The 26,484-nt window shown below is 41.2% G+C and overlaps 2 protein-coding genes across 2 annotated transcripts; one reads left to right on the top strand and one right to left on the bottom strand.

Moving 5' to 3' along the window:
* The first annotated feature begins 6,012 nt into the window (after window positions 1-6,012).
* Window positions 6,013-20,187, top strand: LOC137293866 (glia maturation factor beta-like). Its single transcript, XM_067824639.1, has 6 exons — window positions 6,013-6,242; window positions 11,696-11,789; window positions 13,910-13,959; window positions 14,771-14,903; window positions 16,444-16,517; window positions 18,371-20,187. The coding sequence occupies exons 1-6, from the start codon at window positions 6,240-6,242 to the stop codon at window positions 18,440-18,442; spliced, it is 426 nt and encodes a 141-aa protein (XP_067680740.1). The 5' UTR covers window positions 6,013-6,239; the 3' UTR covers window positions 18,443-20,187.
* Window positions 20,188-21,222: 1,035 nt separating this feature from the next.
* Window positions 21,223-26,209, bottom strand: LOC137294930 (microtubule-associated protein 10-like). Its single transcript, XM_067826103.1, has 2 exons — window positions 22,580-26,209; window positions 21,223-21,571 (listed from the first exon to the last, which is right to left on the bottom strand). Exon 1 carries the CDS (start codon window positions 26,036-26,038, stop codon window positions 23,123-23,125), a length of 2,916 nt encoding a protein of 971 aa, XP_067682204.1. The 5' UTR covers window positions 26,039-26,209; the 3' UTR covers window positions 21,223-21,571; window positions 22,580-23,122.
* Between the last annotated feature and the right edge of the window lie 275 nt (window positions 26,210-26,484).

The following is a 26,484-nucleotide window of genomic DNA, read 5'->3' as shown; positions in this document are numbered from 1 at the left end:
GTGTGACAATACCTTTCCATCTCTTCCCCAAATATTCTGAAAAATCGCCGAAAAATGGTCTCCCAACGTGCAGTCGCATATTTATATAGGGCCGCCATGCGTGAATGTGCATATAGTTGTGTTGGAAACAGCGGTCGTATCACCACAAAACGGTTGAACTAAGAATCGGAGAATTTTTTTCTGAAATACTGACATGTTCGTGTACATTTTATGTGCAGACAATACCTTTCCATCTCTTCCCCAAATATTCTGAAAAATCGCCAAGAAATGGTCTCCCAACGTGCAGTCGCATATTTCTATAGGGCCGCCGTGGGCGAATGTGCATACAGTTGTGTTGGAAACAGCGACCGTGTCACCACAAAACGGTTGAACTGAGAGTCGAGGTATTTTTTTCTGAAATACTGACATGTTCGTGTACATTTTATGTGCAGACAACACCTTTCCATCTCTTCCTCAAATATTCTGAAAAATCTCCAAGAAATGGTCTCCCAACGTGCAGTCGCATATTTATATAGGGCCGCCGTGGGTGAATGTGCACACAGGTGTGTTGGAAACAGCGACCGTATCTCCACTAAACGGTTGAACTAAGAGTCGGAGAATTTTTTTCTGAAATACTGACATGTTCGTGTACATTTTATGTCCAGACAATACCTTTCCATCTCTTCCCCAAATATTCTGAAAAATCGCCAAGAAATGGTCTCCCAACGTGCAGTCGCATATTTATATAGAACCGCCATGCGTGAATGTGCATACAGTTGTGTTGGAAACAGCGGCCGTATTACCACTAAACGGTTGAACTAACACGCGATGTATTTTTTTCTGAAATGCTGACATGTTCGTGTACATTTTATGTGCAGACAATACCTTTCCATCTCTTCCCCAAATATTCTGAAAAATCGCCAAGAAATGGTCTCCCAACGTGCAGTCGCATATTTATATAGAACCGCCATGCGTGAATGTGCATATAGTTGTGTTGGAAACAGCGGCCGTATTACCACTAAACGGTTGAACTAACACGCGATGTATTTTTTTCTGAAATGCTGACATGTTCGTGTACATTTTATGTGTGACAACACCTTTCCATCTCTTCCCCAAATATTCTGAAAAATCGCCCAAAAATGGTCTCCCAACGTGCAGTCGCATATTTATATAGGGCCGCCGTGGGCGAATGTGCATACAGTTGTGTTGGAAACAGCGACCGTATCACCACAAAACGGTTGAACTAAGAGTCGAGGTATTTTTTTTCTGAAATACTGACATGTTCGTGTACATTTTATGTGCAGACAATACCTTTCCATCTCTTCTCCAAATATTCTGAAAAATCGCCAAGAAATGGTCTCCCAACGTGCAGTCGCATATTTATATAGGGCCGCCGTGGGTGAATGTGCATATAGTTGTGTTGGAAACAGCGGCCGTATTACCACTAAACGGTTGAACTAACACGCGATGTATTTTTTTCTGAAATGCTGACATGTTCGTGTACATTTTATGTGTGACAACACCTTTCCATCTCTTCCCCAAATATTCTGAAAAAATTACCAAGAAATGGTCTCCCAACGTGCAGTCGCATATTTATATAGGACCGCCATTCGTGAATGTGCATACAGGTGTGTTGGAAACAGCGGTCGCATCACCACAAAACAGTTGAACTAAGAATTGGAGAATTTTTTTCTGAAATACTGACATGTTCGTGTACATTTTATGTGCAGACAATACCTTTCCATCTCTTCCCCAAATATTCTGAAAAATCGCCAAGAAATGGTCTCCCAACGTGCAGTCGCATATTTCTATAGGGCCGCCGTGGGCGAATGTGCATACAGTTGTGTTGGAAACAGCGACCGTATCACCACAAAACGGTTGAACTAAGAGTCGAGGTATTTTTTTCTGAAATACTGACATGTTCGTGTACATTTTGTGTGCAGACAACACCTTTCCATCTCTTCCTCAAATATTCTGAAAAATCGCCAAGAAATGGTCTCCCAACGTGCAGTCGCATATTTATATAGGGCCGCCGTGGGTGAATGTGCACACAGGTGTGTTGGAAACAGCGACCGTATCTCCACTAAACGGTTGAACTAAGAGTCGAGGTATTTTTTTCTGAAATACTGACATGTTCGTGTACATTTTATGTGCAGACAATACCTTTCCATCTCTTCCCCAAATATTCTGAAAAATCGCCAAGAAATGGTCTCCCAACGTGCAGTCGCATATTTATATAGAACCGCCATGCGTGAATGTGCATACAGTTGTGTTGGAAACAGCGGCCGTATTACCACTAAACGGTTGAACTAACACGCGATGTATTTTTTTCTGAAATGCTGACATGTTCGTGTACATTTTATGTGCAGACAATACCTTTCCATTTCTTCCCCAAATATTCTGAAAAATCGCCAAGAAATGGTCTCCCAACGTGCAGTCGCATATTTATATAGAACCGCCATGCGTGAATGTGCATATAGTTGTGTTGGAAACAGCGGCCGTATTACCACTAAACGGTTGAACTAACACGCGATGTATTTTTTTCTGAAATGCTGACATGTTCGTGTACATTTTATGTGTGACAATACCTTTCCATCTCTTCCCCAAATATTCTGAAAAATCGCCAAGAAATGGTCTCCCAACGTGCAGTCGCATATTTATATAGGGTCGCCGTTCGTGAATGTGCATATAGTTGTGTTGGAAACAGCGGCCGTATCACCACTAAACGGGTGAACTAAGACTCGAGGTATTTTTTTCTGAAATACTGACATGTTCGTCTACATTTTATGTGCAGACAATACCTTTCCATCTCTTCCCCAAATATTCTGAAAAAATTACCAAGAAATGGTCTCCCAACGTGCAGTCGCATATTTATATAGGGCCGCCGTTCGTGAATGTGCACACAGGTGTGTTGGAAACAGCGACCGTATCTCCACTAAACGGTTGAACTAAGAGTCGGAGAATTTTTTTCTGAAATACTGACATGTTCGTCTACATTTTATGTGCAGACAACACCTTTCCATCTCTTCCCCTAATATTCTGAAAAATCGCCAAGAAATGGTCTCCCAACGTGCAGTCGCATATTTATATAGGGCCGCCGTGGGTGAATGTGCATATAGTTGTGTTGGAAGCAGCGGCCGTATTACCACTAAACGGTTGAACTAACACGCGATGTATTTTTTTTGTGAAATGCTGACATGTTCGTGTACATTTTATGTGTGACAATACCTTTCCATCTCTTCCCCAAATATTCTGAAAAATCGCCCAAAAATGGTCTCCCAACGTGCAATCGCATATTTATATAGGGTCGCCGTTCGTGAATGTGCATATAGTTGTGTTGGAAACAGCGGCCGTATCACCACTAAACGGGTGAACTAAGACTCGAGGTATTTTTTTCTGAAATACTGACATGTTCGTCTACATTTTATGTGCAGACAATACCTTTCCATCTCTTCCCCAAATATTCTGAAAAAATTACCAAGAAATGGTCTCCCAACGTGCAGTCGCATATTTATATAGGGCCGCCGTTCGTGAATGTGCACACAGGTGTGTTGGAAACAGCGACCGTATCTCCACTAAACGGTTGAACTAAGAGTCGGAGAAATTTTTTCTGAAATACTGACATGTTCGTGTACATTTTATGTGCAGACAACACCTTTCCATCTCTTCCCCTAATATTCTGAAAAATCGCCAAGAAATGGTCTCCCAACGTGCAGTCGCATATTTATATAGGACCGCCGTGGGTGAATGTGCATATAGTTGTGTTGGAAACAGCGACCGTATCACCACAAAACGGTTGAACTAAGAGTCGGAGAATTTTTCTCTGAAATACTGACATGTTCGTGTACATTTTGTGTGCAGACAATACCTTTCCATCTCTTCCCCAAATATTCTGAAAAATCGCCGAAAAATGGTCTCCCAACGTGCAGTCGCATATTTATATAGGGTCGCCGTTCGTGAATGTGCATATAGTTGTGTTGGAAACAGCGGTCGTATCACCACTAAACGGGTGAACTAAGACTCGAGGTATTTTTTTCTGAAATACTGACATGTTCGTCTACATTTTATGTACAGACAATACCTTTCCATCTCTTCCCCAAATATTCTGAAAAAATTACCAAGAAATGGTCTCCCAACGTGCAGTCGCATATTTATATAGGGCCGCCGTGGGTGAATGTGCACACAGGTGTGTTGGAAAGAGCGACCGTATCACCACAAAGCGGTTGAACTAAGAATCGGAGAATTATTTTCTGAAATACTGACATGTTCGTGTACATTTTATGTGCAGACAACACCTTTCCATCTCTTCCCCTAATATTCTGAAAAATCGCCAAGAAATGGTCTCCCAACGTGCAGTCGCATATTTATATAGGGCCGCCGTGGGTGAATGTGCATATAGTTGTGTTGGAAACAGCGACCGTATCACCACAAAACGGTTGAACTAAGAGTCGGAGAAATTTTTTCTGAAATACTGACATGTTCGTGTACATTTTGTGTGCTGACAATACCTTTCCATCTCTTCCCCAAATATTCTGAAAAATCGCCCAAAAATGGTCTCCCAACGTGCAGTCGCATATTTATATAGGACCGCCGTGCGTGAATGTGCATATAGTTGTGTTGGAAACAGCGGCCGTATTACCACTAAACGGTTGAACTAACACGCGATGTATTTTTTTCTGAAATGCTGACATGTTTGTGTACATTTTATGTGCAGACAATACCTTTCCATCTCTTCCCCAAATATTCTGAAAAATCACCCAAAAATGGTCTCCCAACGTGCAGTCGCATATTTATATAGGGTCGCCGTTCGTGAATGTGCATATAGTTGTGTTGGAAACAGAGACCGTATCACCACAAAACGGTTGAACTAAGAGTCGGAGAATTTTTTTCTGAAATACTGACATGTTCGTGTACATTTTATGTGCAGACAATACCTTTCCATCTCTTCCCCTAATATTCTGAAAAATCACCCAAAAATGGTCTCCCAACGTGCAGTCGCATATTTATATAGGGTCGCCGTTCGTGAATGTGCATATAGTTGTGTTGGAAACAGCGACCGTATCACCACTAAACGGGTGAACAAAGACTCGAGGTATTTTTTTCTGAAATACTGACATGTTCGTCTACATTTTATGTGCAGACAATACCTTTCCATCTCTTCCCCAAATATTCTGAAAAAATTACCAAGAAATGGTCTCCCAACGTGCAGTCGCATATTTATATAGGGCCGCCGTGGGTGAATGTGCATACAGGTGTGTTGGAAACAGCGACCGTATCACCACAAAACGGTTGAACTAAGAGTCGGAGAATTTTGTTTCTGAAATACTGACATGTTCGTGTACATTTTATGTGCAGACAATACCTTTCCATCTCTTCCCCTAATATTCTGAAAAATCGCCAAAAAATGGTCTCCCAACGTGCAGTCGCATATTTATATAGGTCCGCCGTTCGTGAATGTGCATATAGGTGTGTTGGAAACAGCGGTCGCATCACCACTAAACGGTTGAAGTTTGACTCGATGTATTTTTTTCTGATATGCTGACATGTTCGTCTACATTTTATGTGCAGACAATACCTTTCCATCTCTTCCCCAAATATTGTGAAAAAATTACCAAGAAATGGTCTCCCAACGTGCAGTCGCATATTTATATAGGGCCCTGGGGGAATGTGCCTGTAGGTGTGTTGGAATGAGGTTCCGCATGAACACAAAGGCGTTGAACAGAGGCTTAATGGATTTTTTTCTGAAATCCTGAGGTGTCGGTGTACATTGTATATGCAGACCATAGCTTTTTATGTCCTCCCAAAATATTCTTGTGAGACTACATTCATATGGACATTCCACTTTTCCATCTCCGCCGAAAATATTCTTAAAAGTAGCAAAACGGAAAAACGTGTCACTCCAGCGTGGAGTATCATATTTATGTTGAAGTGCAAAAATAGATCCAATCATTATTGCCACACGCGTATGTCTCTTCTGTTCATATATATATGTGTGGGTTATATGTGCCTTGTTCGCGCAAATCTATTTTCGGCGCACAGCCAAAATGACAGTCACTTTGAATAAGACGCGAGATGCCACGAGGGTGTAGAACTCGATAAATTCAATCCCTCGCCATGTCCCCTGAGAGGGTGTAAAATAGCGACGACCACCAATAAACACGTGGCGGAAGTTTGTATTTTTAGCACCTGCGCGTTGAAGCGCGGAAGTCCAAATCTTACTTCCGTATTCCGAAGTTCGGGGGTGTGGTCAAAACAAAACAATGGTACGTGCCGTTGTATGTATTATAGCATGCATGGGTCATCGATTATTACTACAGTGGATCGACTTCAGATTTTACTGTATCAAGAGGTTAATGTCTAGAAAAGAAGTGCGGAGGACACTATTTGCCGTGAGATGAACTCGGGTTCTGACCGCTCATCCGTACAACTCAAAAGTTGCTGAGCTAAATATATGTAAAACTGATAATTTTTCTGGTCATTATTGCATCTTTAAGGGGTTAAAGAGTTATAGGTGTTATTACAGCACATATACGTCTCCATACTTTGTGACTATTTTACCATGTTTACCAATAATCTTTTCCTCTAATACTTAGGGTAGGGTTTAGTCAAGAACAGCGATTCCGTGTTGTGACTGTATAAGAGCGCATCGCTGCTCTCTGGCTTTCTGTTTGGTTAGGCTTATAATTAGGCTTTCTTTCTTTTTTTTCTTTCTTTTTTTTATTTTTGCTTCTGTGGGGCGAACATATCCTGCAGCTCAGAGGTTTTTCTCATGATGAGTTATACACGCTCAGGAATATTCCAGCTAAATGGAGGCAGTCTGTAAATAATCGAGACTGGACCAGACAATCCGGTGATGAAAAACATGAGCATTGATCTGCGCATTTGGGAACCAATGTGTCAACCAAGTCAGTGAGCCTCACCACCTGATCCTGTTCGTCGCCTCTTACGACAAGAATAGCCATTTGTGGGAAGCATGGGTTGCTGAAGACTATAATATGTGGACATTTGAAAGCCATTGAAGTGTGCTGTCACAAAAGAGACTAAATATTCTTCATACTATTGACCTATGAAGAGTTGACTTGTAACTTGGTCTTCAGAAACCCATCTTGCCATAGGAGCAGAGTAACAAGATCAGGTGGTCAGGCTTGCTGTCTCTGTTGACGCGTATGATTGTATACAAATTGCATTGATTGATACCTGTGCTGTTGATCACGTGATTGTTGGGTTTATTTATTACTTAGTCCGTCCTGTTTGGCTTCTTCACCCATGTTATTTGTTGTTCTTACTCAGCACCTGACCACATCCAATAATGTGCCTCCTGTTTTCAACTACATGCTGTTGTTAATGTAAATTCAGTGTCTGTCGTAGCATATATGTCACTTGGTTGTAGTCACTTGTAAGTTGATATCAGTGTAAGAATCTGCTCAATGCAGTAAGGAAGAAGTTGTCATCCATATGAAAATCTATAATACAGATTACAGGCACATATTAAGAATCCTTGTGATTGTATAGTAAAGCAAATTACACAGGAAAGTAATGCTCTCATCAAACCCAAAAACATCAGGTTCACATTTTGTCAGACACATTTGTACTTAGGATTATTTGTTAATTCTTTTTCTTAGATATCATCCTAGGGGTACATATTTTCTGCTACCGAAAAATGTCACGTGACAGTTGTATCAGGGTTTTAATAAAATATTATATAATAAACAAAATGTCTTTTTTTTTTCCCGTGGGTCATGCACGTGTTGCTTTCCCATGGTGGGAAGTCAGCGTCCTGCGTGTTGAAGTATTGCATTTTATTACCAATTAGTTCATGATGCGGGTATCCAAGTAATTTTGATGTGTTGTATGCGCTGGATATGTGCTTCTGTGTAGGCCGTTAGCTTATGCTTACATATTGGCTTTCAGGCTTTTACGGCGTGTTTGGCTTTAGGGACAAATATTCCCCCTCAAGATAAACATGATAAGTGTTTATGCTATTTGGAAAAGGGGGTTCTCTTTCTGAGAGGATTCGTACTCAGACTTGGGATCGAAGATCGAGGCTATGGACGTCTGGGAAGTTGTGGAGTCCGAGTTGGTCTTCCGCTTTTCCTCAGACTTGCGGGAGGTGCCTCGGCATATCGCACAAGGTATACACCAGGCTGCAGTCCCGACTAGCCGCCCGGACTTGGCTGAGTTCTGCCTGCCGGGCGAGGCTTATGCTCTTAGGCAGCCCTCGCAGACAAAGCTCCGCATTCTCCCTTCTTTGGTGTGGGATGTTATGGATCCCTTCCTTGTTGGTACTCGACTTCGCTTCCATTTGCCCGAGCTTGTTTGGCGTTACCAGCTGGGGGACGATTCGCTTTTCCTGGAACAGATCATGGATGAGTGTGTTTTCACTTCGGTCGCCCTCAGGGGAGGCTCAGCTTCCTCGAGTGAAGCTCTGACTGCCAAACAGGGGTGTCTGGTTCCACCTTTTGCTCAGTTGGGCGCCCCCCAGTGGAAGGCGTACCGGACCTATGAGGAGGTCTATTGGAATGCCATGCAGCAGTCTTACACGTGTCCCCAAATGTAGTTCTTTTATGTCAGTTATCTGTAGTGCAGGCCCACCTGATGTGTGACTCGATGTGGGTATTCTGTGAGACGAGATTCAGGCTTTACTGGACAAGTCCGCAATAGAGGATGTACCAACGGGCAAGGAACAGACAGGATTTTGCTCCACATACATACTTACCCGTTCCGAAGATGGATGACAGGTTCCACCTCATTCTCAACCTCAAGGGGTTGAACCACATGATAGAAGTTCCATCCTTCAAGATGGAGGCACTTTGCTCGGTGATCGCCGCTGTTCAGTTTGGATGTGTATCTTCATGTGCCGATACACCCTTCATTCAAGCAGTTCCTCCAGTTTCCTTACGACGGGGTGTGTTACCAGTTCACGGTGCTCCCCTTTGGCATCTCTACGGCCCCAAAGGTGTTCACCAAACTCACGTTAGTGCCGGCTACTCTAGCCTGATCGCAAGGAAGGCGTTGTCACCCTTACCTGGACGACTAATTGCTCAGTACGCTATCTCAACCAGCAATTCTAGATTCTACTCACATGGTGATGGACATTCTAGTTCGGGTGGGGTGGATTATCTGACCTGGTACCCACCCAGGACTTTGGGCGAGGTTCACAACACATCAGGGTCTAGTGTCTTTGTCGCCTGACCGGGTCAGCAGAGTATCAGAGATGGTGTCTTCCTCCCTCTCACAGCCACAAGCACCCACATGAACTTGGCTTTGTCTCTTGGGTTACATGACGTATCTGTGGTATGGCGGGTGCGGTTGAGGATGCGCCACATACAGCAAGATATGGTGAGTCCATGGGCTCACTCAGAGGATCTGGAGAAGTGTCTCACAGTTCCCGGATGGTTGTCTCCTCACCGTCATTGGTGGTCCGATGTCGGGAATCTCTCCAAGGGGGTTCCTTTGGAGCTCCTGATGCCAGTTCTTACAGTTGAAACCGATGCGTCCCTCACGGGGGGTGGGGGGTGTTCTGGGCAGTCTATCGGTGTCCAGACGCCGTCCAAAGCCAAAGCCAGTCTTCACATCAATGTCTTAGAACTGAGTGCTGTGTGGTTGGTTTTCAAGTGCTTTCTGGATCATGTCAGGGGCCAGGTGGTTTGTCTTCAGCTGGACAACCGTACGGCCATGACTTACATCCTGAAGCAAGGCGGCATTGTGTCCCGAGCTCATGGGATTTCCTCCTCTGGTGTAATCAGTACGACTGTCAGGTGATTCAGGTTTATCTCCCAGGGCTGGAGAACATGCGAGCAGACACTCTTTCTCGCTGGATCCTGGCCCAGCACAAGTGGATGCTCAATAGGTGGATATTCATTGTTATCTCCCTGTTATATGGATCGTTCCAGGTTGATATGTTTGCATCCGGCGGGACGAATCAGATACCCGTGTTCTGCTCTCGAATACTGGACCAGAGGGCATTGGCGTCCGATGCCCAATCCAAGTATTCAGTGGGTGGCTTGGCCTCTGTTAGGTCTAGCCTCGAGGCACGTGGAATTTCAGCGGCAGTTCCAAACACAATTCTGGCTTTGACGTTGGGATTCGACAAACTTTCAATATGAGGATAGGTGGTCCCGCTATGCACGCTGGTGTTCAGAATTGGGGGACTGCAGATCCCTTTTCTGCAGATTTAGTCCGAGTATTGGAGTTTTTGCAAGCTCGTTTGGCAAAAGACTTGGCGGCTTCGACCATTCGTGGCTACTCCACTGCTATTTCCACTTTTCACACCCCTATCGATGGTGTTCCTCCGGGGCAGCACCTTCTTGTGCAGTACTTCTTAGCTTGCGTGGATCGGGTTCGACCTGCTGTCAGGCGTACCAGCCCACCTTGGGATTTGTCAGTCGTGCTTGATTGGCTGTTCGGTCCTACTTTCTCACGTCTATCGGCTGCTTCCATTCAGCTGATAACATGGAAGGCCATATTTCTGGTGGCAGTAACGTCTGTGAGAAGGGTTGGTGATTTACATGCCCTGTCTGCAGAACTGGCGCTTGTGTTTCATCCAGACAGTGTCAGTATTCGCCTCCCGGATTCTTACTGTCTGAAGATCGATCATGCTTTCCATGTGACAGCTCCTATTGAACTTCTTACTCTCACCCAGCCTTCTACCTCAGCAACGAGCACTCACCTGCTGGATGCCCGTAAGACCAGCAAGGTCTATGTGAAATGAACACAAGGGATCCATACGGGTACCCATCTGTTCTGCTTTTACAGTAGTGGGAAGGCTGGGTTGCTAGCAAGTAAACAGACCCTATTCCGCTGGCTAGTTTTTGTCATCTGTGCTGCTTCCCAGACTAAGGGCAAGCCTCCCCCTGAGGGGTTGAAGACTCACTCGGTCAGGGCAGTTGCTGCCTATTGAAGAGATCTGCTCTGCTTCTATTTGGAGCAGGCCTAGCATGTTTATTAAGCATTACCAGCTTGATACGCACTCAAGTGATAGAGTGTGCTTTGGCCGTACAGTTCTCTCCAGTGGACAGTGTCCTGCCACCCTGGCCAAGTGAGTCTTGGTTAATTGACAAGTGACGCTGCTGTTACTGCGTATTATTGCTATGTCCCCACTGCTGACGTATCCCACAACTGACGATTTAGTACGATTTGTTGTCAGTTATAGGTTGGGTTTTCCCCCATACAGTGCTCTTTATAGAAATCACAATGTGGGCAGGGTCATGTTCACACTGTTTTACAGTGCTATACATCATGCTTAGCTCTGAGGTGGGTTATCGGTGTGGTTGCTCCCTGTCGCTTCCCTCCCATAATGCCTCTCTTGGAAGCTTTGGGAGATCACAGGAGAGCGTTTCTGCGTAAGTCAGTTTACATAATTACAATCACTATCATTATGTACTGTGCCAGAATTCCCTTCTCCCTAGCGTCCAGTCTTTGGGAGTCTGAATTTATGCATACATGTATCCTAAGGACGATCTCTATGAAAAAGAATTAGACAAACCTGTAGAGGTTTCCAATTCTTTGGAGAGAATCGCCACCCGCCTTATAATGAACAAAAAAGACTTTTTGTTTATTGTACAATATTTTATTGAAACATTGATACAACTGTCACGTGACATTTTCTGGCAGCAGGAACAGCATATATGTACCCCAAGGACAATTCTCTTCAAAGAATTGGAAACCTCTACTGGTTTGTCTAAATTTATGTGACTTCTTGTTTACTTTGTTTCAGGCTAATGTACAAGTGTGTGATATAGATCCAGATGTATTAGCTCTCCTGAAAAAGTTCAAATTTAGAAGAGAGAAAAATGTAGCTGCTGTTGTATGTAAGTACACAATATATACCAGTCCTTATTATCTTAGAAATAGTATAAAATGAAGTGATATGGGCTTATGTCATGGTTTGCTGCCCACGTCTTTAGGACTCTTTTTATGACCAATGCTCATGTCTGTGCACTCTTGTTATGATCAGAAAGCGATTGGTTCAAACTGAATTGAAAAGGAGCCGGAGACTGAGATGGGAGATTCAGAACATGAACTTATGGAATCCTGGAACTGCTTCTTATAGCACATATACCAGCACTGATCTGGGTGAGACAGACTAGGTCATGACATTATGTGTCAGTCCGTTATTTTCGGTCAAAGTCAAAATGAATTAAGAAATACAGTTCGTTCTACCACCATGTATAGTGTAATAAAGCACATTTTCGCCCTGAACTATTATGTCGTTAAAGCAAGTGTCCGAGTGCTTTAACGATATAATAGTTCAGGGCAAAAGTGTGCTTTATTACACTATACATGGTGGTAGAACAAACTGTATTTGTTTTCTAAGATGCCGTATTTAATAATTTCCAAGCCTAATTTCGATTAATCTATGGCAGAAAACAAACGACGGTGTCTGTGACCTAAATTAAGAATCCTCGCACAGGGCTAACTGATGCGCTGTTCTTTTGACGTGTCAACCCCCTACGTTTAGACAAAAGTTACTAGAAAAAGAAGTGTTAAAGGTTTATGTTCAGGTTAAATATCTTCTCTAGATCATTTTAATTAGATCTGTGATTCTCTTAAACCACACAAGGTAATATGACCGTTTCATTTCTACCACTAATGAAAGTTTAGATCAGTACTTTCAGCTGAAGATGACTAGTCATGCAATAATTCCATGATTGCATTGTGGGAATGTAAACATTGTAAACATTACCATGTCTCTGTAAAGTTTTGAGTCGAACTATGAGACATTTTATCCTTCGGAAAACATAAACGTATTGTTTACACCAATGATGTTAGCTGTGTGATGCAACTGCAAACCAAGAAACGGGATGCGACAAAGCATGTTTACTGTGGGAGGCTATACGAGGTGATGGCAAACTAACATCCATCGTGACGTCGATTTCATTGTGACGTAATGCAAACAAGTTCGATTACAAGCGGGCAGACCGGAATGGCGTATTGCCGGCAACACATTGTGACGTAATGCAAAAAGTGCACATTATCGTCTGATCTTTGATCTTTCACCGAAACATCTTAGAATGGATGATAAGATCATGACCACAGTTTCTTGTGGACAACATTATGTTTCATTGGTTTCATCTGACAGTCCATGTAGAATAGATCTTGTCAGGAAGTGATAGTTGACAGGATGTGCACATTTGGTGTAAAATCACTAAAACAAATGTATTAGTAGAAAGTGAAACAAAACCTGGTGGATAACATTGTATTTGAATAGCAACTGTTAATTGACTTTATAAGTGCTAAAGCTTTAAATGAAACAAGTCTAGATTCTTTCAGGTTCTGAATCTCTGGTTCCCCTGGGGCTCCTTTCACTATCACAATTGTATATATGCAGAGACTAAGTGTAAGTACTCTCATCATAGTTGTCTGCAATAGTTTCTGTAAATGTCTTTCTGTTGATGCAACTCAATAATAATAATAGTAATAATAACTGATAAACCAACCTGGAAAGTTTTCTTATTGGAACCCCACTGATTGTGGCAGGATTGTTCACCAGTAGACATATTTGATCCTTTTAGAGATGAGAAAAGCCATTAGAAACATTTATTGATCACTCTGAGATGCATGATTTGAATGTATACTTCCTTTCAGGAGATTACACTCACTAGTTTTAATATAGCCACTTACTTCAGGCAACTGTTCAAAACTAGATGTAGCAAGATATTCCATACTGTTTAAAGGGACTGTTTACACATGAACTGATGTATTGTTTTATTTGTAATGTTGAAAAGATTATTTTGATGAGTTCAGTAAATGATAAAAATCAGTGAAAATTGGCAAATTCTAAACAAAACTTTACACAGAGTGCACAGTTTATGCACATTCTTTTCAACAGCTTGATTCATGATCCTTTTGCAGTTCATCTGCATAAGGTTTTCCGTTGGTTCACCAAAGTTATGTTGGACTGATGTAATCTATTTGTTTTGTTTTTCAGTGAAAGTAGACTTTGCTAAACAATTGGTGATACTGGATGAGGAATATGAGGTACTGTACTCTTACCCTTCTGTCAAGTTGACCTACCCAGGTCCAAATAGCTGTTGATACATCCATTACTACTGACTACTGTGGCCATGTTTGTGTAGTTTAGAATGTTATAGAAACCATTAATCAAATATACCCAAATCGAATGGCCTCATGTTCACAGGAACACACTTTGTTCGCAGAACTATAGCAGAATTTGCATGTAGTTGTGTAACATTGTTTCAAAAGTGATCATTCCTTGAGCCATGGTAATCCCTGTATGCTTCTGAAAAACTAGAACCTCTTCCTCATAGTGACACGCAAATATTCATCTGGACATATCTCAGTCATGTAATGGCCAGGTGATAGCCCTCATTGACAGCGGACAAGCTAGCCATTAGATTCTTGCATGTAACATCAACCCGTCCCTGGCAGACGAGGGATATTTGTGTCCCCGCATTTGCTTGTATTGGTCAAGTTGGATCTAAGTTCATGTAACACAGGTTTTGATTCGCTAGAAGGAAGGGAGATAATTTGTGTTACAATTTTTTGCTGCTAGGGTATACTTTGTGAGAACCAGGAAATATGGCCGTATTAGAACAGAGGTTCATAGGAAGATATGACAGGTAACCTCTGTGGGAAGAGAATGTTTAGCCCTCAAATATGTACATGACTTTTTAAACCAACAATGATTACCTTTTATTCATTACTAAGTGAGAGCAGTCTATGGTGTTCAGGGACAACATTAGGAAATGACTGATGTACGTGTATGCTATGTTTGTATCCCCCTGCTGACTGGTCTGTTTGATTCTGTCATATGAGTATTTCTCTTCAGGACTGTACAGTAGAGGAGGTTGCCAGTGAACTGCCCGCCTCCCAGCCTCGATATGTCGTCCTCAGCTATGTACACAAACATCAGGATGGAAGAGTGTCCTTCCCACTCATATTCATTTTCTGTACACCACAAGGTAAAACAAACTGCCACAGTGAAGTCCTTGAAAGACACTCCAAAGTTGGAAGAATGTGAATATATATGACGTTTTGTATAAACAACAACATTCTGTTTATCATGTCAGTTCTTGCTCCTTCAAGTTCCTTCTTGATGGTGGCTTGTAGCACCCCTATTGTCTAGATTGTGACTTGCAGCACCCCTGTTGTCTCGATTGTGACTTGTAGGACCCCTGTTGTCTAGATGTGGCTTGTAGCATCCCTGTTGTCTTGATGGTGGCTTGTAGCATCCCTGTTGTCTAGATGGTAGCTTGTAGCATCCCTGTTTTTCTTGATGGTGGCTTGTAGCATCCCTGTTGTCTTGATGGTGGCTTGTAGCATCCCTGTTGTCTTGATGGTGGCTTGTAGCATCCCTGTTGTCTTGATGGTAGCTTGTAGCATCCCTGTTGTCTTGATGGTGGCTTGTAGCATCCCTGTTGTCTTGATGGTGGCTTGTAGCATCCCTGTTGTCTTGATGGTGGCTTGTAGCATCCCTGTTGTCTTGATGGTGGCTTGTAGCATCCCTGTTGTCTAGATGGTAGCTTGTAGCATCCCTGTTTTTCTTGATGGTGGCTTGTAGCATCCCTGTTGTCTTGATGGTGGCTTGTAGCATCCCTGTTGTCTTGATGGTGGCTTGTAGCATCCCTGTTGTCTTGATGGTAGCTTGTAGCACCCCTGTTGTCTTGATGGTGGCTTGTAGCATCCCTGTTGTCTTGATGGTGGCTTGTAGCATCCCTGTTGTCTTGATGGTGGCTTGTAGCATCCCTGTTGTCTTGATGGTGGCTTGTAGCATCCCTGTTGTCTTGATGGTGGCTTGTAGCATCCCTGTTGTCTAGATGGTAGCTTGTAGCATCCCTGTTTTTCTTGATGGTAGCTTGTAGCATCCCTGTTTTCTTGATGGTGGCTTGTAGCATCCCTGTTGTCTAGATGGTGGCTTGTAGCATCCCTGTTGTCTAGATGGTAGCTTGTAGCATCCCTGTTTTTCTTGATGGTAGCTTGTAGCATCCCTGTTTTCTTGATGGTGGCTTGTAGCATCCCTGTTGTCTAGATGGTGGCTTGTAGCATCCCTGTTGTCTAGATGGTGGCTTGTAGCAGCCTGTCATCTAGATGTGGCTTGTGGAAGTCCCGGCAATTCGATGGTAGCTTGTAGCACCCCTGTTGTAAAGATGGCTAGATGCAACATGCCTGCTGGCTGAATGTCACTCAGTGTTTCAGCTTTGACTCTTTCTTAATGCTTTTGCAAATAATCACTGTGTATATAACTTCTGGCCAGCAATTTTGATAAATGTAATGATTCAAACACCCATGGTTGTTTTTGTAAGAGAGAATTCACAAGTTAAAAAATGTGTCACAACTCAATTTGTTTGTATTTTGGCTATTGCTGCAATATTTTTGCATCCATTACAACACTAAAATCAAAATTGTGTTGTGCTCCTATCCAATTTGAAAGTCACTGGCAAGTGTGACAAAGGATTTAGTCTGGCTTGCAGTTAGTAAGAAATATACCATGTTTTCTTTCAGGATGTAAACCAGAACATCAAATGATGTATGCAGGCACAAAGTTGGCATTAGTCAATGAAGCTAAAGTTACAAAGGTAAGGTGACATATTTTTGTTTGCTATTAAAAAAATAGAACCATGCTTCAAAGACTTCATGTCATTATATCAGCAAACAAATAATAATGACAGGTGCTTGTGCACACCAACATTGCATGCCCTGCCACCCAGTCATTCCTGTCTGTTAAGATAGCATGCCCTGTTGCCTATCCAGGCAATTGTCATCCTGTATGTTAACATAGCATGTCCCGCCACCAGCCATGTAGTTGGTGTCAGGATTGTCATCCTGTCTGTTAAAGGTCACACGCGATGTAAAACAACTTTGCAGATTCTGATACCTTTCGGTATGTACTTGCTGAAACAAATCATCAAAAATGCCAATTCCACCTATAAAGTTGAAAAAAACATGAAGAAAAAAAAGCCCGCAAAATCAGACTTCAAATGATTCACTAAGTTTTCCCCAGTGCTGGGGAGAAAGTGGTTTCAACAGCTGTGCTGCGCTGCGCCCATAATGAATGCACAGTGAATAGGTTCGCGGAGCTTGAGACAGTATGGATGCCTGGAGTGTGAGGTCATGAGCACTAGTCTAATCTTGGTTGTGTACACAAACAAGTAAATAATCTACCTATTCACATAAAAAATGATATGTTGATTGTGGTAAGCAGCCTCTGTCACCATCTGGTCACAGAGAAAGCTCAGTGTCAAGTTTACTGACACCTATATGTCTGCCTGTCTGTCTGCTGAAGACAGTATGCAATACACAGTTTCAATCATTGACCACATGCAATTTGAACTTAGCACATATCAGGCAATACGCCATAAACAAAATAAATTGATTCATGACTCATGTGCCCGAGTCCTGTCTCTGCCACATTAAGTAATTAGACAGGTGTGATATTTGTACACGAGATGTTTTTATGTCTGTGGGCTTTGAATAAACTACTTCTATTTTTCTCGGATGACTGGATCTGATGGAAACTGGTGCAAATGCTTGTCAGTTTTAAGTCTTTTGGAACTTGGACGAATGACAGTTTCCAGTCATGCAGTAGTTCACCATTTCTACTGAGATGAGTTTTCATTGGATTGAACACAAAATCAGAGAACATGTATTTACAAAACCAAACATCTCTATATACATTCTTTATGGATAACAACTTCTTTTAGTGTATATGATTTTGTTTGACAACTGTATATGAATCCATACTGAAATGATGCATCAAGTACAGTAAAAGAAGTTGTTATCCATAGAGAATCTTACTTTCTTGTGACAAGCCATATTCTAAAATGCCCATCAAACAGATCATCTTTCTGTACACACAAGCCCTCAGCATAACAGCAAATGAACCAGCCAGTCGGAAGCTGTTGTTACACTTGAGTGCACACCCTCCCGCTATGACTGGGTTCGGTCTCCAGAGGGTTTCGTTTTAGGGGGGAAATAAACCCAAGAACAAAATATTGCACTTTTGAATCGCGATTGTACTCTTATAATTTTGGTTATTTGTTTATTACATGCAGCAATGTATATTATATGTCATGAATACGTGATAATTGTGTTTTAATTATGTTTGATTTTTTGGTTGCATGTGACCTTTAACATAGCATGCCCTACCACTAAGACAGGCGACTGCCATCCTGTCTGTTAACTTAGCATTTCCTGTCACTGAGCCAGCTGGTTGTCATTCTGTCTGTTAACACAGCATGCATTGTCTCTAAGTCAGATGATTGTCATCATATCTCTTACCATAGCATGCCCTGTCACCCAGCCATGTGGGTGTCAGCCTGTCTGTTGACATTGTCAGTTCTGTAACTACAGTCAATATGTCATCAAGGAACTTTCTATAAATGCAGCAATTTGAATATATATTTCGTCTTATTATTTTTTTAATTTTCAGGTGTTTGAAATCAGAAGTCCCGAGGAACTAACAGAGGAATTCATTCTAGAAAAGCTGCAGTTGTTCAAATAGGATGGCTGTGTTATTTGTGTGGTTGCTAAATGGCAGGCATGTGTGAGGGAGAACATGCAGGAACAGGACAGCTGTCTCCATGGAGACACTATGAGGAGTCAGCATAAACTCACCTTAGTGTGAAATTTGCTTTAAGGAAATACTTTCAGGTTTTTTTTGTTACTTTGATACATGGATAACTATTAAAAGTTTTATAAATATATAGATAGTCACTCAACAACAGTGAAAAAACTGTTGAAGTGTTTCAGAGATTCTTCACTCTATATTTTGTTATCACCTGTTAGCTAACAAATTTCAGAAAGATACACTTGGCCACAATTATGTCCACATCAACCATACATTACACATAATGACATAATTACGGCTGTGGTAACTGTAGGTCTATGCTGCTCCTCATAATACTGCTTCTCTTGACACAGACAAAGCTACCGTTGTCTCACATTGCTTTCCTAATAGATTCTGTTCCAAACCTGCATCAGACTCACATGCTCAAGCATGCGTTGTCATCAAGGGATTAATGCAATGTATTTGACTTCTAAGATAATTGCCTTATAATGAATATTGTGCACTAGTATTTCTTATCAGTTGGACAGCAGTCTGGTACAGTATTCGCAACAGCCATAGAACTGATAGCCGCATGTTCACAGGTATAAGTACATGTTTGAACACAAGCTCTGTGATCAGGTTACTGCAACTAATCCAGACATTCCTTCATGCAAATATATACTACTGTCCAGCATCTCTCTTTCTGAAATTTCTCATTTAGAACTGAGGAAATGTTTTCTAAAGAAGACATATTGTTTGCCAATTTGAACATGTCTTATGTGTTATTGTACAGTAATCATCTTGATTCAAGCATTCCTTCTTTCTTGATTATCATATAGAAAGCATTCACAAACCTGTCTCGTCTGCACTTGTCTGCATTGATGTTGGTCAGTTTGACCCGACACCCCAGTAATCAACTGAACACACGAGTAGCCAACTCTGTATAACAACTGGGCAAGGTCTCTTATGCCATGTTTACTCTTTAGCATTCTGTTTCTTTTGTCAAACTAGATAAATAGTGTGTTGAAAATATAATGTTATTGTGCTCTTGCAAAAGAATTTGCTCTACAGACATTAGTTCTCAGATGACTGACACAGCAGTGTAGACTGCTCTAGTCACTACATAGTTGGCGGCCTTTATACACGCCTAGGAAACTGAAAAACGGATGAAAGGAATTAGCCTTGCCCACTAAAGATGTATGATTGAGGAAAGCATGTGAATTTTCTTACATGTTTTACGAAAACCTTAAATATCATTAATGCTCGAACTGTATATCAATCAAATATGTTGATGGGACCAGTCACCACCATATGAGAATGAGAATATATCATGAATATTGTGGAAAATGTTTAAGCAGTTAGATCAGCCTGTAAGTAGTAAGAACACCAGTGTGCATTGCATGACAGTTCATGTTTACTGATGGCAACTACTTTTGGAAAATTGCAGCACTGGTGCATATGATTGCCAAAATGTTCACTATGTATCTGAAAACAAACATCACCATACATGAACATACATTATGAGTGTTTTTTAGAAGACATATTATGACAAATATGGTAAATGAGCGTTTGTTTGTTGTAAAGATTGGGCACATGTCGGACATTTGACTGCTGTTATGATTTGCTACCTCCTGCCTCGTGCTCTGTGTAGTTCAGTTGCCTGTTGAGATCTACTGTATTAAACAATTACCCATTACGGTTGTTTGCCTGGCTTCTTTATGATGAACAGTTGCATAGGTTGATCATTCCATGGACCCACATTGTCACTACATATTAGTTGTCCCACATTCTGCTTTGTGCTTCTGGAAGTGGACTGGTGCTTAAAAGTTACATGCAACCCAAAAATCAAAAATAAGTAAAACACAGTTATCACGAATTCATGATATATAAGTGCATTGTTAAGAAAATACAAATAAACAAAATTATAAGCGTATAATCACAAATCATGTGACGTTTAAACAAGGACAAGTCTTATGGATAGCCACATCCTGTATATGATAGGGAGGATTCAGGGAGAGAAAGGTGATTGAATCGACTCTGAAACACCTAAGTAAAATATTGATGTAATTGTAAGACCTTGGTGTTGTCCACTATGCCATCTTCTGAAGGCCATTCAAGAAGTGGTAAGCTCTTTATGTTGCTTCGTGCAAAACCAGAAGAAAACAGCCAACAAACCAGTTATGACCTACATAATCCATTAAATGTTTGTAAAGTTGCCAGTTGAACAAATTTGATGAGGGAAGTCCCATGTCCAGAAATGCAATTTGTGATAACTTTTATTGAAATTTTATTTGGAAACAGCCCATTCAAATGTGTTCAAATTATTGGTTTAATTGTCATGGCGTTTGTAAAAAGTTCAAAATATTTAAATTAATGCAACTAATTCAAGAAAAATATGTTGGAACCACACTGTGCACTGCACTGGTTTCCAGATTTGAAATCAATCCAAACAGCAGTTTTGGAGTTATTGGTTTAACGGAAATGTCAAAGATGGATGGACAGAATTCCTTGGTATAAGGGGCGGCAGGGTAGCCTAGTGGTTAAAGCGTTCACTTGTCACGCTGAAGACCCGGGTTCGATTCCCCACATGAGTACAATGTGTGAGGTCCATTTTCTGGTGTCCCCCGCCGTGAATCGCTGGAATATTGCTAAAAGCGGCGTAAAACCAAACTCACTCACTCACTCCTTGGTATAACAATATCCACCAACCTTGTATAATTAATGAAAGAAACCAATGTTTTCAACATCATTTATTCCATTATACAATCATTACAATTGGGACAAAATACTACATGCAGTATACGCTTTAATATACATGATATATACACTGTGTACAGCCACCTAGCACACTTCCTTTGTTTTACAAACAAACTGGTGCTCATCATCATGCTGAACAAACACAGCACTCCTTGCCATCAGCCATTGTCAACCTGATGGTGATATAACCAAGTCAGTTGTAGTCAATAATGTTTTATAAACCAATTCCATAATGTCCACATCAATATCATAAGTTGGGAATACAAACTGTACCATCTGATCTGTTGTCAAGCGTAAAATGTAGTTGTTATTCCTACAATATGTTATCTACAATACAGAAACAAAGAAGGGTATTAAAATTTGTATGATATAATGTCAACATAAGACATAAAGGATGTTTACGATGCAATGTCACTCAATTAAGTAACTCTAAGATACCGAGTATGAATACAATGTTTAAGTTAATTCACCCATCTTAACAAACTGTCCATGTCTTCAGAGGCTTTGTGACATGTCAGTCAGTAGTTCATTAACATAAATCAATGCAGGTTAGGAGTTGCTGCAAGGGGACTTCATGTCAATACTGATAGGACTGCGCATTTAACACAATCCATTACTTGATAAATTGAAATATAATACATGTACATGTTCTGTAATGACAGTCTCAATTTAACATGATCTGTATCTGGACATGGATAAGATGTTATTTAGCCTGTTTAACCTGATTTACATACAGTACTGTAACCCTCTGATGTATGGATCAAGCTGTAATGATTTCACTAAGTACTGCTTCACAGTGATACCTGACCAAAGTCAAATGTATCCAAAACAGACAAACATGTGCCAAATGAATAACGAATACTACTGTCCAACGAAGGTATGATTTGTATTAATGAACTAAACTAAATTGATTATGCCTCTGTATATAAAGAATTTTGCTTCTGAATTATCATATTCATTTTGCTGACTGCAAAGATTGTTATCATGACCATACCACAATTACTCTCAATTACACTGTGAGTAAGTAAGGAGGGGTAAATAATTTAGGCTATGAGGCATGACCCAAGATATGACCTCGGGGAAACTCAAAAGTAACAAATGGTGCTGAGCTACTGTCGCTCACCTTGATATCTACAGTGAGATGTGTCAATCTAAAGTGTCAACAGAATACATATTGCTATCACTCATCTGTTCATCTCTGCTGAAACAGAAAATGTTTTTCCTATTGTTTCACAATAACAATCAAATCCTAATGATTTGAAATATGAGGTCATCATAAGGACCATACATGACTAGTTAGAAAAGACCAAGCATATTGTAAGAATTTGTACATACTGATGCAGTTGAACACAGATGGACGACACTGACCGATCCAGCAAATGTAGATGTCATCAGCAATGTGCTGAATCAGCAACTCTGGTTCTTCAGTTTTGGAGATGCTGTTAATGGTATGACTTCAGACAGAATTATAGAATATGGTTGAATGTAGAAGATCTTGAAAAGATGAAACAAAAGCTACCCATATATAATGGGGCCCCACTACAAACTACAGATAACAAGATTTCAGCATATTATAAACCAAATGATAAATCATAAATAGTTTTATATAGCTGCCATGGCTACCACTGTGAAAATCAGATTCAGATCTTTTAATCACCTAAAGCTGCAGTAAAGGGATGATGCTGTGAGCAGTAAACATGGAAAACTGTAGTGCCTGATACTAACTAGGCAGCACTGTCCTGAAATACATCATTTATTTCTAATATGTTTAAAGGATACAAAGAAAAGTACCACCTTCGATAACTGGACCACTCATGTCTCTCTCCCACCATTCAGTATCGAAATCTGTTCCAGTATCAAATGAAAATATGAGTATTCTTATGCTATTGTGTATCCAAGTTTTGTGGATGGAATATATCTTGGCAGCATTATATCTGGTGAGGAAATATCAGTGAGACTATCATCAATTTCACTGCCAACTGGATGAAAGTCATCAGAGTAGTTGGCATCACTGCTGAGGGAAATCAGTGCATTATCTGCATCTGAAGGCTGATAGGAACTAACTGAGTCTGTGTGCACTGATTCTCTACCTAATCTGGCTGGTTGTCGGGGTCGGGGTGTTGGCCGTTTAGAGCTACCCTGAGATTGAGGAGTGCCTTCCCTTGGTGTAAGTTCTTGACTAGGACCCATGTCTACCTTCACTACTGAACGTCTAGTAGCAGGCACAGGAGATTGCTCGGAGGCAACAGGATTCATAACTGGAAATTTGTGCATTGATGTCATACTTGCAGAGACAACTGCTCCAGAGAGGCGCCCATGGCGACCACTGTCCATTATGTCTGATCTGTCATCCTCATCGCTCATCAAACCTTGTAATTCAGGCTCATCAGTTGACATAAATTGGTGAGTGTCATAATCAGAGGACTCCTTCATTCTGGGTACATTTGTGGATAGCCTGGTTGATTCCAGTGGTTGATCATCATCTCTTGTTTCGCTCAAAGACTTGTTAGGTTGCCCATCAATTGACTCAGGGAAAGATTCATTTCCTTTGCCAAATCCAGGAAATCTCATATTTTTACTCACCAGATGGTCATTTGGTATAGTGTCTCTGTCATCAAGCGTCCTGTCACTATCACCATCATCATCCATTTGTGCACTGGGTAAATGCACTTCAATACTCCGCTGGCTGTGTTGATCACTTCTTTGACTGTTGTCATCAGTCTCATTTGATGTTGCACATTTCACACTTGGATGCCTAATGTCTTTCTTGCCATCATCATTTTTATCTGGTTCTGCATGTCTTTTCGACTTTTTCTTTGTCAAATTCGAACGCTGTTTAGGAGAAATGCTCCTGTCTTTTGGTGAAGGTGAACGCTTTCCATATCTATTTAACCACATTTTGCCTCTATCTGGACTATCAGGATTTCTCCTTGCCTCTCTAGCCATACTTGTGTCACCTTTACTCAGGCTACTCTGGGCTGTAGTAGTGTCAATCGTCTGATCCCCTTTCTCAAGTTCTTTCTCAGCCAAGCGCCTGACTTCAGTAAGAGTATCAGAATAATTGGTAATATTCAGTTCAGCATCTGAATCGGCAATGCTAAGAGCTGCAACCTTTTCCTTCTTCTTTTTCATCTCAGCTTCTTCCTTCTCCACAGTTTTCAACCATCCTGGATTTGTTTTAGCCAACCTGAGTCGTTGTGTATGGGTCAAACCAAATTTAAGGGGACTCTTCTTTACCCCTTGCTCAGGTAACTGCCTCAACCACCCCTTGTTCTTGGGAACAGGAGAATGTGGCTCAGCACACTGTCTGTTAGACCTTCTTCCAGTTGTCACTTCTTCTTCTGTTTTGGATTGTACTACTACTTCATTTATCAATTGACCTCCCTTAAGAAAAGGCTGTCTAGGCCGACTCAATTCTTCAAGTCGTTTGCTTGCAGACTTTGGTATTGGTGGTTTCTGATTAACTGTAGGGACCTTTTGAACATTCTGCTTTCCCTGAGTAATTTTTACAACAGTTTCCAATAATTGTGAGTTCTGAATTCCAGTGAGCTCATTTAGAAGAGCTGTGAGCATTGGGAACATCTCATTAGAATCTGTAGTTGTAACATCCCTAGTTCTTTGTACTTTTCCACCCTTGGCAGTCTGCAATCCAGATGGTCTGTGGTTAATCATGTTATTGTAGATGGGACTCCTGTTCTCTCTCGCTGTTGTCTTAGTATCCTCATTATCATCAACACTTTCCAAATCTTCAATGGTCAGGTCATCATCCTCAGATGTAGTGTCATAGTGTAGGAGTTTGTGCATTCTGATTATTGGGTCACATTCACTGTTGTAAAACATTGGTGGTGGACAAACAATGTTATTGATGATAATTCCATCATCTTCATCTTTTTCTTCAACATGCTCTATGAACCTTTGCCTTTCACGTATGACTTGCTTCACCTTATGATTTTCAGTTTGTGTGGATGCTGTAAAACACTTCTGTTTCTGTTTCTGAGAATAATCTTCTGGACAAGAAATTGCCACATTCACTCCTTTGTCACTGAACTCCATGGTTTGAAGAATAGCATCTTGTTTTTCAACATCGGTCATAGATCCCATCTCTCGACTTTCATTTAAATGTTGCGCTGCATGGTGTGGTGTTACTTGAAGTGTCTGACTCTGATGTATTGCTTCTTCTACTGTTTTATTTTCTTTTTCTGTTTGTTTAATAACACGACTTGATAAAGCTGCTTCTGGTAAATGTGGAATTAATCCTGGTCCTAAGCAAAGCAGTCTGAATCCTAAGACAAAGTATCCAATTTCCTTTCCCATTAAGCTGTACACTTTAAAGAGACCTTTATCACCATGAACTGAAGGTACTGTAGTGCCCAGTTTTGCAATATCCACTGAGATATCATCCATTAGGGAATTCAGAGGCACTGCACTATTCCCCATCAGCTTTGGTGTATCTGGGAATGTATCAATCACCATAACATAGAGAGGCGTGTTAGTCAAATGCATCTTTAGACTCTCAACGGGGATCTTGAACAGACATGACTTTCCTTTCTTCACCATAAAATTTCCGTGTTTGTCTTTCAGTTCACCAAACTGATCTGGTAGTTGGTAGTAAGGGTCGCGCACTATCTTGGCTTTGATTGTATTGGCTAAATCTGGTTCTACATGACTGATTAATATGGTTGGAAAGTCAAGCAATCGGAATGCAATAGCGGGAAACCGACATGTTACATGCGGAACATACAACTTTTCCACAACTAACTCAAGTGAGAACAACGATTCTTCCATCCCTGGCATGATGAATCACAAAACGTGGCGTCTCAGAACAGCATAGATAATGTTGCACGATATACCGATGCTTGATAAAAGAGGTATTTACAGGCAGATGCTAGGAAAGTCAGTTGAACCATTCACCATGTATCAACACTCCCCGTGTCCTCCATCTTTGACAACAGCAAACATACTCAGAACGAGGCCATGCAGAGTTATTTCCCATTTGTGCAACTCTTTTCTGAAAGAGGCTTCAAGAACATGGCGGGTTATTGAAAATATGTAAACATATGAAAGTTGGGTCATGTGATTGTAGTACCACGCGTGCTTCCAATACTCATATCCATCAAGACATTTAGCTACCTGCATTAATATTATGACTATTTGTGAGACGGGTGAGTTCATAACTACAGTCAGTGGCCAAAATTGATGTCGCACTCGCCTAACCGTACAGTGCGTAGGGCAGTTCCGGA

This window comes from Haliotis asinina, chromosome 8 (assembly GCF_037392515.1).
Source record: "Haliotis asinina isolate JCU_RB_2024 chromosome 8, JCU_Hal_asi_v2, whole genome shotgun sequence".
Lineage (NCBI taxonomy): Eukaryota > Metazoa > Mollusca > Gastropoda > Lepetellida > Haliotidae > Haliotis > Haliotis asinina.
This window is presented reverse-complemented; position numbering and strand designations above follow the sequence as displayed.